Here is a 17,633-nt window from a genome sequence, read left to right on the forward strand (position 1 = left end):
AATTTTTTTTTTTTCAACGGACTTCTATTAAATTTTTAGCACGGGCATCGCTGTGCGGGTACTGCTAGTCTCTAATAAAGGTGAAACTGCAATATCTGGACGCCGTACACAGCTGTTTAGTGTTTACTTGTAGTTCTGTTTTGCTAAGGGTAGATAACACTCATTTCATTATTAAATACCTTGTTTATATATTCTGGATTTTGAGATTTTATGAAATAGCTGAAAACTGAAAGAATCAAACAAAAGGAGCATAAATGTTATAAGTAGCGTAAGACTGTGGCGTTTCAGGGACAATTTCGCAATACATTTTTCCCCATCACCGATCTATGTATATATCATGTGAATTCATTTTTTTACTCTCTTCGAAACTTCTATGGTGTTCCTCCATTTCCCTCACAATTGTGATATTTGTTACATGGTAAATGTGCCACTGTACATAGCTGTTACTCTTGATTTTGTTATCTTCATGTTTCTATCTGAGGCAGTGAGAAGCAAAGGGATGTAAGTAGCAAAATTAAAAATTTGAAGATAACCAGTGCAAATAGTAGGGGTACCTCTCCTCTGTCTTGGGGCAAGGGATAGTACTAGTAGCTCTGGTAGGTACTGCTGTATAGCATGGTTTATAAAAAAAAATCAATGAAAGCCTACTTAGGATGTTATCTTTAAACGCGTTTTACTAAAAACTTGAAATTTTCTACGTACATCCCTTTGCTTCTCACTGTCTCATATGTAATTTTTAAACTTTTTTTTCACTCCCTTTCTAAGTCACAATATTTGGTTTCCAAAGAGTTAAAAAGTTTAAACTTCTAACAGTTGTCCAGTGTTACAGGCGGCAAAGACATACATTTCCGCACCGAGTTCTCACGTTCAAATCTGCTCTGCTTGTTGTACTAGTTATTACGGAACTGGTTTCCTGGAAAAATGAATTCCATTTTCATATAAAACTTTTTTCATTTTAGAAATAAATTATTTCTCATTGGTGTTCCTGGGCAGGAAAATTTACGAATTCACCCTTGATATGTGAAACAGTGAGAAACAAAGTGATGTAAGTGGACTTGATTAAGTTTGGAGCAAAACGCGTTTAAAGTTCCGGCCCTGTGTAGACTTTCATTGAGTTTTTTTCTAAATTATGCTGTATATCAGCACCTACCAGGCCTACTAGTACCATCTCTCGCCCCAAAATAGAGAAAAATTTCCCCTACTACTTGCACTGGTTTTCTCAACTTTTTTAATATTGGCACAACTTCCCTTTGCTTCTCACTGCCTCATGTGTGTGTGGTGGTGGTGTGTGTGTGTGTGTGTGTGTAACAGTTGCCGAGGAGCATGAGGAAAAAGATTTTGATGGTACTTGGGTCCAGGGGTCCCCACCCTCCAAGAGCAAGGACGCATCCCCTGTCCCCTAAATATTGCGAAGACCCCTCCCATGAGCGAGAGCCTCTCCCAAAAAAAATGTATAACACCCCTCAAAACACTCCCACTAAAAATTTCAATGGCGCCAGTCTGCGCCATGAATCACCCCCCCCCCCCCCCCAAGGTGGACTCCCCTGCTTGGATCAACCTCTTGTTTTCCATCTTGGTTCAATAGGGCTTCTTAAATGCAAAAGAAGCAACGAAAAGCGGATGTGTGAAACTTTAGATAGATTTTTCTAGCTCTCGCCAGTTTTACTTGACACTAATTTTCATCAATAAAATCAAAATTTAAGGCGCACGCAAGTCTGACAAACACTCCACGTCATTTTGCATCAGTTTGTGTTATTCACGAGATTTACTGTAAATAAAAGCACATTTTTCGCGGAAGAATGTGGTTACTGCGGATTTGAATAATTGTTATTGGAAAATCAATACATTTGAAATATTTTTCTAGGTGCATTGATATAAAAATTTATGAATGTTAAGTGCATTATTCATTAAAAGATACATCCACTTGACCTTATACTGGTTTTAAGGATTAGTTTGTCACGATCAGAACTTTAACTTGTCTTTCGTAATACGATCTTTTAGAGGCGTTAACATATGAAGCACAAGAGCAGCATTCAAGAAGCCAAGTGTACTTGGTCGACATCATTTGAAAATGAAAATGTTATTAACTTTCTCGATTTTCTTTACAGAGACAAAGATACATCGTTCACTTCTGAAAATGGTAAAGATGTCCGACACTCTTTTCACAACGATAAGAAAAGAAGCAAAATTATAGTAATGGTCAAGTTTGAAACTGTGAGGAAGCATACAAGATTGTTCCTTACACCCTTAGAGCATGTGTACAAGTTGGAGTATTTCCAAAACAAGGATTTGCTTTCTGAAGAGATCCTGAAAAACAAGAACGGAGAAAAAAATCTAGTTCTTGCATGCAAGGTAAATTAAATTTATTTCTAAAGCAATAGTTGATAACAAGCATAAGCAATGGAAACTTTTGGTTTTGGGGGATATCATAGTGACATTTGGAGCCTCTCTAAAATTTATCAGCAATAAACTTTAAGCCTGTTCATTCATCTATATTCCATATGTATGGCAATCCTGGCGAACTCTTCAAATTGCGCCAAAAAGTACTACAATAAAAATTACCCGTAATAACATTAAAACTAAAACACATTGATTTTCTTTTACACTGATTACTTTCTAAATGAAAAAATGTATCTATCGCTCATAGGTACTTTTCCATTAAAGGCACTTTATTTGGTTTGGTTACAAGTAAATTAAATCTCTAAATAGAAAAAAAGGGGGGGGGGGGCGTGACGTACCTTTCAGCGTCAATGCGCTGTGACGTACTAAGATTTTGATAAAACGGATAATTAGAACTAATCCTAATGATCTGTCTAGTTGTATGGCATTTTTCTTCCCTTTCTGTTGCATTCATAATACTGGCTGAACCCGCTAACAACTACTGTGCTCTATAGTAAGGGCAAACCTAAACTGGAAGCATTATCCTAATTACAGATCCCTAAATCACATTCCTCGTAGATCTTAATCACAGCATTACAACTCTGCCAGGTTAGGTTTGCCCCAACTGCAGTGTCTCATCTTCAGAATTATAAGATACAATAACACCGTATGGTGAAAATTTTACACTATGACAGAAGCTTGGCGAGATTCCAAATGTCGCCGAAAACGTTGATGAAGGAAAAACATCTGTGACAAAAGTCACCCACTTCAGTCGTATTTGCTAGATAGAAATTTGCAATGATCACTATTATGTGTGAACTAACTCTGGTAGTCCCTTGCTGGTTCAAATTATAATAAAGTTGCTATGATTGTATTTTGGATTTCCTTGGTATACCTGTATCATTCCCAACTCATATTCTAGAATTAATTTCATGTTATTTTGTCTCCGTGGTATTCTTTCCTTCGTGTATTGAGTGAAATATTCGATTCCCACAGTAGTCATCGACAAACCCATCAAATGTTTACGGCAAAAAGCATTTAGTAGTTTTGAAAACAAATAGATTGTTGCCATTTGGAAAAAGATAAATTAGCGTCCATTAATTCATAGTTGATTTTTGTTTTAGCTTTATCCATCGAGTTATAAGTGGAGAGCGTAGTGCTAGGCTTTCTCATTATAATCAGAAGGGTTAGTGTTCACCATGAGGGTTGTGGATTTTGGCGAGCGAAGGGAGTCGGGTTGTACGATTTAGCTACTTAATCGCTCTTTCTGGCGCAATAAATATTTTAACACCAACAATTTACGTCTTAATCAAGCTTTTTATTTGGATTGTACGATTGTAGTAAGTCGAAAGTACACGTAACTGAGATTGAGTTTAAATATTCTTTATAGCTTTAGGCATTCTCAAAATACTTACACAGAGTGTATAATTTTTCATGTTTTAAAATCAGCAAATTTGGCTTCCCTTTATGTTTTTTTTATTTTTGTGTGTATATTTGTGCCCATCTATGTATTACGCAATGTCAGGGGCACCCCAATGAAGGTCACTGGAGGTTCACTCGGACCTGCCAAAAGATTTCATCATTCGGCAAATTTTGAGTATTATTGTAACAATGCGATTTTTAAATGACCAAATATCCGTTTTCATTTGAAGTACCTATGTGTGCATACCCGAATTTTATCATTTGCTAACAATTGGAGATCAACTAACGAATTTAGAATTTCTACCCTCCCAAAAATTTAAGCTCGAGATGTCTTTCCTTAACGTAGGGGAGACCGGGGCAAGATGATTATGCTAACAATTTTCGTGGCTTATTAATATATTTTTAAGGATAGTAAAATTACTTTTACATGAGCTGTTAGAGTAGTCCTTTGTAGTATTAAATATATTGCCATTTAATTTTTCAAATAAAAATAACGAAGGATATTTTTATTTTTTCATAACCTTAACAAATCGTCATCTTGCCCCAGTACTGGGGCAAGATGACTTTAACCTAGGGGCAAGATGACAACGTTGAAAAAGGTTGAACATATTTTATGTTTTGAATAAGTCACTTAGTTTTACAAATGATAATTGTGTTTTTACATCTTACTAAGTATCAAATTAAGCGTAATGCGTTGTAGCGTAATGTTCAAGTGTTAAGTTGTGCAGCTAACAATAGATACAAATAAAAATACCATTTTCATGATTGAAACATTCCTCATGCCACCACTCTTGGCTTTTACAGCTCTAGATCCATTCTTCTGTTGGAGGGTCTGAAAATTTCACTTTCCAAGCAAAGCATCTATTCATTGAATTTGATGCAACTGAATTGCTTGGCATTAATACGGGCCCACAGTAATAGACTTGGGCCTACAAGAACTTGGTCTGAGTTTTTTTTACTCCCTTTTTAGCTTCACGAGCTTATTTTCCCTGTTTTTTTTTAAATAATTCTTTTTTTTTTCTTCCGCTTTGCTCCTTGTTCTGACATTTCTTTGATGGGTGTGCTTGTAAGAATGTTTGAGCTTCAGTTTTTGTTTTCTCGCATTGTGTTGCTTTAGGCAATGCACTGAAATCAAAAACACTAACATGCTTCTTTGGTGCATCGGAATCAGCATTTGCCATAACTTCTGCTTCGTCTGGAGGGTTTATATTTACGTTTTCTACTCCCAAGGTCTGATGATTAGCACTATTATTCTCAGTTTCCGAGCCAACAACACCATAGTCCGCTAAAAAACAAGAAAATTATGAGACTCCATACTTCATTCTTTAAACCCTTTATCGGCATTTCCAACTGTAGCTGCTTTGAAGTAAGCGGTGCTCAAAAGCTCACCAATATTTTTTTTCTGTGATAGTTTGTCCTTGATGAATGACCATAAAGTTGTCACATGCTTGGCTATAGTAGGTTTTTAATGGGCAGAAAAATGACGCATCAGGAGCTAGAGACGATGCGATGTGTGAAATGGCAACCCAACCATGATAATGTTTTTTCACTGCAATATCAGATAGCCTGCAAAGCTATGTGAGATTTATGATTGTCAATAATCAGCAGAGCAGGAGATTCTTTGCTTCGTTTAATTCATTCAATTAGTCATTTAGTTAACTAGTTTATAAATAGCCCCTGGTCACCCGCTTTCGAACGATACCTACCTTGATTCAATGAGTCCTTTATCCCCAGAGATGAAGCACAAGATCGCATGGACAAACAGACAGCGTTTACAGGAATTTAATAAAGTGGACAACATAGTTAGTTTAATAAATTCCGAAACACGGGCAATAGGCAAGCTCGTCATCTTGCCCCGCGTTGCTGCTCGTCATTTTGCCACAGACTGCCTGTTCGAACGGATTTTTCTCCATTGTCGCAACAAAAGGCGATTAATTGACATTTATTCATGGTAATAGGTAGTGTTTAAACTAAGTTACTCATAAACACTCAAGAGACACGATGTATCCTATATGTATATGCAGCAGAGCTTATTTACATATGCATAAAAGTTATATCGTGGCAACGGTAAACAATCAGAGCTTCAGAACTAACACAAATATGGCGATTTCAGCGTCTCTATACTATTGCTGAACGAACAGCGGATATGTGAGCCAGTAGCATGCAGTTGATGCAGTTACCTAGTTTAAAACAGAAAAATTAAGGCATTCGTCATCTTGCCTGGCTCGTCATCTTGCCCCGATCTCCCCTACCTGATTCTGAAAATTAAATAGTTTTCCACTACTGCTTTACAATCGTTCTAATAGGCGATCCTGAAACTTTTAATTTGGTTAGTACTTTGCATATAATGAAAGAAATAAAATAGTAGTTTAAAAAACTAAAAAAAAGGCACTTGACTCCTTCCTCGTCACGTGGTATCCGATGATTCTATTTCGCTGTTTTCGGCAGACGGTATATTCGGATCATAGCACTTTGTTGTAGAAGCAGCAGTTTTTAAAATTTAAGAATAACTAAAATGACAACAGACGAGTGAAGCAAGTGATGTAAAGGGCCCTAAAACTTTTAAATGGGCCCCTAAACCACATTAAAATGCACACGCAAGTTAAGGCTGTCTGGTTGTCTACTTTAGGAGCGCGTGGATTGCGTACCGATCACCCCTGCGTAAAGCGTAAAATGGAATATCTGCGTTCGAGGAGGCGTGGCGAAGTGCATTCTCCTGAACAATGGACAATACCTGCTTCTGCTACAATAATTCCCTTCATTTCGACTTCAGTGAAGGTTTCAGATAAAATTTTTTAAATGTTTAATAATGACTTCATTTAACTCTCGTGTTTTCTCTTTTAACAGCGTGCCGTTTCTAACGACAAACCCTGGTGGAATGCGATGAAGAATATGACTTTCTTAGTGATTCCAGAGCTCTTGGCTGCGTCTCACCAAGCATACAACTCGCTTATTCAAGCAACTTCAGATTCTGATTTGAAAACTCAGATGTATCACAAAAATCTGTCTCTTGTGCAAAATGGAGTACAGACTTTATCGTGAGTAAATAGAAAACGTATTTTTACTTATTATTTAGACGTGGGTTTTCCAGATTTTCTCTCTTTTTCTTTCTTTTCTTTTTTTTTTTTTTTTGGCGGGGCACGTATTTAAGTTTACTTAACAATTCGTGCTTTAGCTATCTTACTTTTACAATTTACTCTTGTTGTACTCGGTTTCGTACAGGTTAGCTCTTTTTGGCTAATTTCCCGAAGCTTTTTGGCTATTTTTCTAAATTTTCATCTAGTAACCCTGCACGGCCCGTCTATATTACTCCTAACATATCACCAATGTATAAGGGTTATTCTTCCAAAAATAACTTTTCTGTCACACGCCCTTTGCAGTAAAAACTTTAAGAAATAATTCATTTAACAATGTTTTTTAATTTAATTAAAAATATATCTATATAAACCTGCCAACATTCTTTTGATTAACATTTTTATTTTAATATATTTTTGGTTCACAGCATGTGAATTCTCACCTCCTTGGCATATCACACACCCGGTGGGACAGGTTATGTTGCTTAATAACTTGTTTAAATAGGAGTATATATTTATTCATTAATTATTTCTTTCACAAGTGTCTCACATACTTCATAAATGTTTCAAAGCATTTATTTTTTAATATTTTGTTTTTGGTTGTTTTACTAGGATAAGCAATCACGTCACACATTAAATTGTCATCTCCGTTACCCGAACACAAAATGCCATTTCTCATTAACAGATGGCAGTAATGACATCACATTTTATTTCCTATGGTACAAGGGGGCTCCTTTGTTTACTTTCTGCCATAAAGAAGTTGAAAGATTTTTGTTGAAAACTAGAAGATAGATTTCGTTTTTAAAACCAAGTGTGATTATTGGGAATTCTCACCTTCGTGAACTTGAACTTTAGGGATGTAAATCAATGTAAAAAAGAAAGTGCGTATGTTTTCATATGCTTAACATGTGCAGATCGTAGCAACGAAGGAAAAATTTCTTTCCCTGAAAAATCTATCCATTAGGCCTGTATTACTGGAAAATTCCTCACATCCGTGCATCCCCTTTATCAATGTCGTTATTTCTGTGCTAAGAATAAATGATGAAGGAGACATATATCATATTTACATCACATTTAAACAGTTTACCATAATTATAAATTGCCAGTATGTTCTCAAATTTACTAATTTGATAGATATGTTATACTATGCTATGTTTTATCACAAATTTGAATTCTAAGGATAACTAAAAAATAACCCGTACTTTAATCTTGAGAGAGCTTTATTTTAGGTTCACACTGATCATAAAATAGCTCATTGTTTATACAATTCACAAAATTACTTGTTTGATATTATATTGGTCCTTTTTTTAAACCCAAAATATTTTTCTCTTCGTTTTTTTTTTTTTTTTTTTTTTTTTACATTTCCTTGAAGAGGGTATTTTTTATATCTTTTATTTACGGGTAAAATAATTGGAATTTAGCTGGGCCATTGTTTATAGTTTCCTCTAGCGGTAACACTTTCATGTACGAATGAAAAGGAAAAAAAAAAAAAGGTTTTGAAATTGAAAAATATTTTCGTTCAAAAGTTGCGCATTCTGGAGAACGACCCATAAATGCAACAACGTTTGATAGGTTTCAAGTTGAAAAAGACGGTAGCCTTTCCTTTGTGAAGAAATGTACCCCTGGAGAATACATCAAACCCTTGCAACCGGGTTTAGATAGTAAGATGTTCGCCGTTCTTGGTTGGAGTGGAGACGCGGCAACGTCAACGATTGAAGTCTATGACTCCAAGAGTCGAAAATGGTCCTATTTTGCACATAATGCTCCTCTTCCTCGGTAAGTTATTCAAGGGTAAGCGATTTACTAACGTGAATGTACGAAAAAAGAAACATTATCAATTAATCTCTAAAGGGCCATTCCACGAAAAAAAAAAGCCATTTTGTCTCGCACGTGACGCCTCTACTTAGAAATGGTAATGAACAAAATTTTGTTACCTAATTACAAACGATCAGTCTGACCACCGATTAGATGAAAGGCAAACATCCGGTTTACAGGCAGAAATGTTGCTTCTGCCTGTTGTTTCAGGACAACAACAGGCAGAAATGGACGCATCTATTAGTTTTCGGAGATGTCAGATTTTGCCGATGCATGTTAGCCTCTAAATTAAGCGGACTCGCATTCAAATGAGCGGAACAGGCGCATCATTTTTCCCCCTCATTCAGAGAGACTCGTCTTAATTGAACATTTGCCAATTCTTTGTAGTCTGTGGGCAGACTGCATGTGTGATTTCTTAAACAAAAAATTTCGTCATTGATTTTTAAAATTATTACTTTTTAACGAAATATAATAACCGTCACGTGCAGGACAAAGTGGCTACTTTTCGTGGAATGGCCCTACACATTTTTTTTTTCTTTTTTTTAACGGTTTAAAGTATTATTTCTCAACAAATTAGGTATGTTTCTTTCACTTTAGAGCCTTAGCTTTCAAAATCGAAGATTTGTTACGTCATCACTATACTGATAGATCAAAATTATAAATTTATTCATTTAGAAAACTACAAGATGTTGACTTTGGGTGTCCCGCTCGTGACACATGCAAATTAATTAAAATGTAAGTTATATTTTTTCAACTTAAAATAGAACAATGTAAGGGATATTTTTATATAAAATGTGAAGATAAAAAAGTGTGCTTACTCATGGTTCATTAAATAACAATTTTTTTTTTAAATGCTAAGCACTTTTCATAATGCACTCAAAAGGACAAAATAACTTTACTGGGTCAGAAAGGACAATTTAAGAATTCCTCTAGTTTTCGAAAATTCCAAGAAAGTGACACCACAAACGAAGAAAAGTGCAGCTCAAGTTATGAAGAGATCTTCCTATCATTATCTAGCTTTCAATCATAACTTAGAGTGTTGAAACATGATATTTTTCTTATTGAGAAAATTTCGTTTGAAATGACAAGAACCGCATTTTTCTTCGTTTGTGGTGTCATTTTCTTGGAATTTTCGAAAACTACAGGAATTCTTAAATTGTCCTTTCTGACCCAGAAAAGTTATTTTGTCCCTTTGAGTGCATTATAAAAAGTGCTTAGCATTTTTTTTAAATAAAAAATCTGTTATTTTATCCTTTTTAGTGTAAATGTATTTCCGAAATAGAATAATTTTACCCTCACGAAACTTCCCCTTATTTTTTCATATAAATGCTCGGTAGTAAAAGGGAAAAAACCTATATACAGTGGCTCCCAAAAGTGTTCGTACACTTTGAAATTTTTTAGTAAAATCGAAGTAACGCAAAACTAAATTCGAATATGAAGTCCAATATTTTTTCACATCATCCCTGTGTCATTCTAAATGAAACCCTATAGTTTTTACAAAATATTGACGGATCTTCTTCTTGAAATGGGTCAAAAAACGAAGAGACAGAGAAATAATACTCCACAAAAGTCTTCGTACACTCAAATATTTTCGAATAAATTCATAATTAAATTTATCATATGTCGTTTTTTTATTATTATTATTTTTGCATTGTGGTGACCCTAAAAAGTCATTTGGCTTTAATTTTTTGTTTATTTATTCCTTAACTAGAGGACCCGACAGACGTTGTTCTGTTCAAACTTTGTAAATTGAAAAGTTAAAAAAATTCGATAAACTATCAAGTGTTTGAACCGTTCTGTTAAAAAAATTTTCAGTGACTAAAATTACTTCTTTTGACTGGAGGAAACAACCCCATTTTGTTTGCTTCTGCCACTATCAGGAAGGCCATGGCCGAAGAACTTTGGCCAGTGGTCTTTGGCGTCCACAAATTTGGCGACAGTTGGGAAAATTGCTAAGACTCTCAGTTTTCGAACTCTTCCCGCAATTTCTACACTGTCTGCGGGAATTATCATAACGTAGATCGTAAAATATGCAGAATTGGCGAACACATATCCCCATTGCTTAAATTCCGTGGGGCCAAGTTTGTGGACCTATAAGATATTAAAATGAAGCGAAGCTAAAAGACGTAACCATGGCAATTCGAAACAAAACATCAGTAATTTTAATGGAGATTAGATTTATTTAAACTTTATTTTTAACGGCTTGTAACTTTTTTTCCTTTGGAGATTAGGACTCGACCGATGCATCGGCCTTTGCCGATGCATCGGCGCCGATGGTTCAACAATTTAGCCATCGGCATCGGCATCGGCGGCCGATGCTAAATTGCAAGAAACATCGGCCCATCGGCCTTAAAAACTTCGAAAAGCCGATGGAATTGGCCGATGTTTTTGAAAAAAAAAAAGACCTTTGATGTCTTACCTTTTAATACAAAGTAAAAGTTGTTTTCATATAAAATTGTTTACTAAATTTCAGTATGAATTTTTATTTGAGTCACCCCTGAAAGAGTTTTTAATACTGCATTCAGGTACCAAACAAGTTAATTATTGCGTTGTTTCTTGCTGCTGGATGTACGTAGTATCTCTCATAAGTCATAACTCCAAAATGGTAAACTGTAGAAGGATAAGTTTTCGCGTGTGGGGTGTGCGTACGTTCCAGTTGTGCTTTTCCCTTTTTGCTTTCGATCGGGTGTTCTGAAAAGCCTGTTTACTCATGTTTTGTGGCTATTAATTACTTATTTCAATGCAAAATTAAGATAGCGTCTCAGACTGACGGTCATTTGGTGATATATTGCCGAATTGGAGACCATGGAAACAAATATGAGATGGCAAAACCCCCCTATTCATTTTAAAACACTCTGTATTTTAAATCCGCCACTGCAAGTCAATACAAACTCGGGTGCAAGTTTCGGAAGGGTTTTTTGCTCAATGTTTATGATTATTTTGAACTCTATTTTTTACGACTATTTTGAATTTCCGAGAACACTTGTGTGCCCCTCCTCCCACTCCCTCAATTTCTGAAATTAAACTCTAGTTATACTCCTGAGTTGTTTAAAACTAACACCATTCATAAAATTAGAGATTTTTTTTTTTTTTTCAAACTTTATCTATTGTTTAGAAAGAATTGAGAGCATTAATTTAAGAAATTGATTAAAGAAAGACGTTTTGAATGGTGACACAATTCGGAAATCGAAGGGACTTTTGAATTTTTTCTTCGGAAGTGATGAAATAGATTCAGAAACTCTTCCGAGGTGTTGGTTTTAGCGGTTCTGTACTACAAATATTAGGCCGAGGTTGGGGCCGAAGTGTGAGTTACTGCAAAATCAGAGGGTGACCCCCCCCCCCTCCATTTCGTAATGCGCCATCTTTTTTGTATCATTTATAGCGATCGATTTTTTTTCCTGTTGTAAGTAACTATTTTTATGTATTTATATAAAATCAATGAATAAGCTATTTTCGTTTTTTATAGAAAAGTTTCAAGGATTTTCTATTATGCAATTTTTTAAATTTCAGAAAATTACTGTTAAATTGAACAATTTAATTTGAACTTGTTTGTAAAGCTTCATAAAAGATTAAACAATCTAATTGTTCAATATTATGTATGCAAACATCAGATCAAGTAGTCATATGTATTCAGTTATTAACTTTGTGTAAATATTGATTTTGTTTATAGCTGCGTTTTAAGAACCTCGCTCTTTTCATGGCAATTTTTTTCCAGCAAAATTTATGTCACTGTTTTAGTTTTTTGAAAAATGCAAAATTTTCTATTCATAAATTTTAAATAAGAAAAAAATATTTTTTTTATGATTTAGTATTGAAATTTATCTGTTATCTTTTTTTTAATTTAATGACTAAAAAATGTCTACGTGCAATCTTTCCAATTTAATTGCGTAATTTGTTGACGGTTTCATAGTTTTATTCTTAATTTTTTTTGACTGATTTAACAACATAATTTAATGTTTTTTAACTATGTTTAGTGAACTTAAATCTATACATCATTACAATACTACTGAAATCTTAGTTATATGTTCAATTTAAAAAAAAATCAATTGTTTATTAAACAGTCTTTTTGTTTTTCTTCCTTTTTTCTTTCTTTCTTTCTTTCTTTTTTTTTTTTTTTTTTTTTTGGCTGCTGTTCTTTATCTTTCATTGTACAGCAGTCAAAAAAGGAGAAGCATAACTACACCCTATATAGATTGTACGTAGTACAATCCAAAAGTTCGGGACATGCTGTATAAAACCTTACCCAGAATAGTTCACATTACAGAAGCACATCCACCTTCAAAAGTTTACCTTGAGGGACTATATACTTCTGCCAGTGTTCATATAACTTTTGGGAACACTTCTGAAAGCCATTTTTCGCTACCTTCTATGATGCAGCTTTATCTTCTCCTGACGGAGGAAAGCATCGTCCATGCAAATGTTTTTTTTTTTTTTGCTGGGAACAGGTAAAAGTCACACGGAGCTAAGTCCGACGAAACGTTATGTTATTTGTTTGTCATATCAGAGTATTGACCAATCGAACCGTGCATCCTCAACATGAAACTCGCCTTCTTCCCTACGATGAAGTTAAAGCAGCAGCGCAAGAGACCTTACAAGAGGCGAAAATGTCTTCCAGGAGCGTTTCTAAAAGCTATACGAACATTGGCAGAAGTGCATAGTCGTTCAAGGTGACTATTTTGTAGATAGATTTGCTTCGGTAACGTGAACTATTCAGGGTAAGGTTTTATACAACTTGTCCTCTAACCTTTAGATCATACTACGTACGTATGAGTTTTCAACTTACTATTTCATAACGTTTTTTGAGTGACGTAAGTTTACGCGCATGAAGACATCACAAGAGAATTTGCGATAATTAACTGAGGAAGCGTTCAAAATGGATATTTCGGTCATCTACATGTTCTTAGGTACATATGCATGTACAGATGTGAAGAACTTGTGAAGTTTAAATTGGGTGATCGTAAAATAGAAATTTAGGTCAAAATCTGATTTTTTTTTTCTTTTTGTTATTACAATTCCTTATTCGTAGAAAGGAAGTAAAGTGAAATGAATCAATCATCCTTTAAATCTAAGACAATTTTATCAATTTATTTCCGTTTGATTTTTTTTTTTTTTTTTGCCATCGGCCAACAGCATCGGCCATCGGCCATCGGCAATCGGCCATTTGGAGGAAAACAATCGGCCATCGGCCATCGGCCATCTTTGAACAATCGGCCAACAATCGGCATCGGCCCATCGGCCAAAAAATGCCATCGGTCGAGCCCTATTGGAGATAGAAGGTTACCTTTTCGACCAAAGGTCGAGATATTTCTGGAGTAAAAAATGTCGCTTTTTCCCAACGATGTCAAAAAGAAAACTCTGGGAAGAATTGTCTGGGACAATTCCTTCACTTTTTATTGATAGATTTAATGAAGAAAGTATTGCCAAAATTTCAGCTAAGCCTAAAAAAGTTCAAGATTAAAATGCAAATTGCTTCCGTCGTAATGAAGTCAGAGCATTGAAACAAATTGCTTAGAACGCGGAAAATTCTACCCTTTTCAACGATATAAAATATTAATATGTGCAAGTAATTTTTCATCCCTTTAATAGCCAATAAAGGCAATATACGTGAAATTTTGGGCCTAAATTGGAATATAAAAAGAATTATATATCGGATTTTTCCGAATCATAGCCTATGTTACTCAGTAAGAAAGCCTCTTTCATGTAGTGAAAGAATTTTTCAAATAGGTGCAGTGGTTCCGGAGATTACCTCGAAGATATAAACACACAAAAATCCGCCCTCTCTCTTTATAATATTAGTAAAGATATTGCGCTTATTACTTTAAAATGGCTTGTATTCGTAAAAAACCACAAACACCATTCGAAATTTGAATTTTTTCCTCACATTAGCGGTATATTGGTTTGAAATGTCTCTAAATTAGTTAATTTATTCCATTCTATAGTAAAGTGCTTGATAAAATGCTTTAAAGAAAATAATCGGACCGAAAACAAGGTAAGCAAAGGTCAACCGGCGAAGTTGACAAAGTGTTATCGAAGATTTACAGTTAAAAAATTTATGAAAAATACACATTTGATTACTGCAAAAGTTTTTGCAGAATTAAATGAAAATTTTACATTTAATATTTAATTTTCACCTGAAATTGTTCGCCAAGTTCTCTGATTAGCTGGATTAAATGGAACCTCTTCCCGCAGAAATTTTCTTGGCCGTGAGAAAAACAGAAAACTTTCGCTTTTCGTCGCAAAATCAATCTTTACTAATATTACAAAGAGAGAGGGCGGATTTTTGTGTGTTTATATGTTCGAGGTAATCTCCGGAACCACTGCACCTATTTGAAAAATTCTTTCACTGTATGAAAGGTGCCTTCTCACTGAGTAACATAGGCTATAATTCGGAAAAATCCGATACATAGTTCTTTTTTTTATTCCAATTTAGGCCCAAAATTTCACGTAAATTGCCTATTATTGGCTATTAAAGGGGGTGAAAAATTACTTGCACATATAATTATTTTATATCGTTGAAAAGGGTAGAATTTTCCGCGTTCTAAGCAATTTGTTTCAATGCTCTGACTTCATTACGACGGGAGCAATTTGCATTTTAATCTCGAACTTTTTTAGGCTTAGCTGAAATTTTGGCAATACTTTCTTCATTAAATCTATCAATAAAAAGTGAAGGAATTGTCCCAGAGTTCTCTTTCTGACACCATTGGAAAAACCGACATTTTTTACTCCAGAAATATCTCGACCTTCGGTCGAAAAGTAACCCTCTATCTCCAAAGGAAAAAAAGTTACAAGCCGTTAAAAATAAAGTTTGAATAAATCTAATCTCCATTAAAATTACTGATGTTTTGTTTCGAATTGCCATGGTTACGTCTCTTAGTTTCGATTGATTTTAATACCTTAAAGGTCCACAAACTTGGCCCCACGGAATTTAAGCAATGGGGAAATGTTTTCGCCAATTCTGTATATTTTACGATCTACGTTATGATAATTGCCGCAGGCAATGTAGAAATTGCGGGAAGAGTTTGAAAACTAAGAGTCCTAGCAATTTTCCCAATTGTCGCCAAATTTGTGGACGCCAAAGACCAAGGGCCAAAGTTCTTCGGCCATGGTCTTGCTGATAGTGGCAGAAGCAAATAAAATGGGGTCGTTTCCTTCAGCCAAAAGAAGTACTTTTAGTCACTGAAATTTTTTTTAACAGAACGGTTCAAACACTTGATAGTTTATCGAATTTTTTTAACTTTTCAATTTACAAAGTTTGAACAGAACAACGTCTATCGGGTCCTCTAGTGATAAATAAGCTCAAAACGTTTTGGAATTGCATCTTACATACAGATAGAAATGAATTCAACATTTTTGGTTAAATTGTTGCATAATTGTAAATAGAAGAAAAAATTAGGAACTTAATCTTAAGAACTTAGTTGGAAAAGTTAATCAGGACGGTGAAAGTGTTCTTGTGTGAGGGTGCATGTCAGCACCAGGACTTGGTAGTTTGGAATTTTTGGATGAAATTATGAATCATGCTGTTAATTTAAATATTTTAAATACGAATTTTAAAGTCTTAGTCGAAAATTTGGTTATCGGAAACAACTTTGTTTTTTATCAAGATAACGATAAGAAGCACACGGTTTTCAACGTTTGCGTCTAGTGCCTTAAAAATTGTCCTAAAGTTTAGAAAATACCCCTTCAATCTCCAGATTTGAACTTAATGTAACTATTTAGAGATATCTGGAGGCTAGATTACGAAAATACGGCTTTGAAACGAAAATAGAGCTAGAAACAGTAAGACTCTCGGGAGTGTGGTTGAACACTTACTCCGAAATTACGCAAAAAAAAGGAAAGAAAAAGAATGAAATCTATTTTCAGACGTTTAAAAAGTGTTGTTGATACTGCATGATATTCTGCTAAATAACTCAATAAAAATTTAGATTATTCAATAATATATAGACATTTTTTTAAGTGCACAAAGACTTTTTTGAGATAAAATTTCCGGCACTTTTTGGATTTTTATTTAAAAAAAATAAGTTTTAGTATTTTTTAAAAACATTTCATTTAGTTTTGTTTAAAATTGATCATATATCTTATAATTAAATACCTATTCCGAAATATTATGTCTAACCAATGGATAGAGTCCTATTTCATTGAAAGTCGTTGGTGTACGAACACTTTTGGGAGCCACTGTACGTGTCTAAAACTTTAAGCAGTTGGCACTAAAATTTAATCCTTGTTCCTCTCTAGGATTTATGCTTGCCTAAGGCCCCTATATATCCGAGCCAGTGCATCGGCTTAAGATCAGCCATTTTGGATCGGAGCGCGAGTTTGCGTGGGTTTTTTTTTTTTTTTTTTCTGGCGAGTTATTGCATTTGATGATTGTTCACTGCGAGCGATTATTAGCTGCACACACATACACACGTGTATTGTTTATAAAATAAAATATTATTTACTGCAAATTTGGCGAAACACGAAGCTTTGCTCTGGTAACTTTAGCTCCGCAACAATAAAAAATCCCATCCAAAATGGCTAAACTTAAGCTGATGCGTTGGCCTATTGCCAATTCCATGCCTGCTTCCGAGAAGCCTTGATTCAAAATTTTCATTATGATTGCTTTTAACGTTACGGTTGCAAGGCAACAAAATTTTTAACAATGGGTTTTATATTTAAACATTTAATAGGGAAATTACATAAAATTTGCTGTTTTCCATCCTTACTGAAAAAATAAATTTATTCTAGAATTTTAATTTTTCAGCTCTAAGTTGTACCTTAAGATTAAGCAAATCATTTAGTGAAATCCCGAAGTCTCTAAGTGGTCTAGTTACAGAGATATAAGGAAAACCAGGACTCAGATTTCTCCGCCGTGACAATCAGACCAAGTATAATAAAAACGCTTAAAAATAAAGATCTATGGCAAAATGTTGCTGAAATTACAGAGTATATTGTCCCGCACGTGAC

The 17,633-nt window shown here is 34.6% G+C and overlaps 1 protein-coding gene across 1 annotated transcript in view; it reads left to right on the top strand.

Annotated features, from left to right (window-relative positions):
* Positions 1-2,196: 2,196 nt before the first annotated feature.
* Positions 2,197-17,633, top strand: part of LOC129216563 (kelch-like protein 10) — a 32,624-nt gene continuing 17,187 nt past the window's right edge. Inside the window, exons 1-3 of the mRNA XM_054850777.1 lie at positions 2,197-2,352; positions 6,649-6,839; positions 8,448-8,651. Coding sequence (XP_054706752.1) covers positions 2,197-2,352; positions 6,649-6,839; positions 8,448-8,651 — 551 coding nt within the window. The remainder of the gene's footprint in view (positions 2,353-6,648; positions 6,840-8,447; positions 8,652-17,633) is intronic.

The sequence above is a fragment of the Uloborus diversus genome, chromosome 2, assembly GCF_026930045.1.
Source record: "Uloborus diversus isolate 005 chromosome 2, Udiv.v.3.1, whole genome shotgun sequence".
Lineage (NCBI taxonomy): Eukaryota > Metazoa > Arthropoda > Arachnida > Araneae > Uloboridae > Uloborus > Uloborus diversus.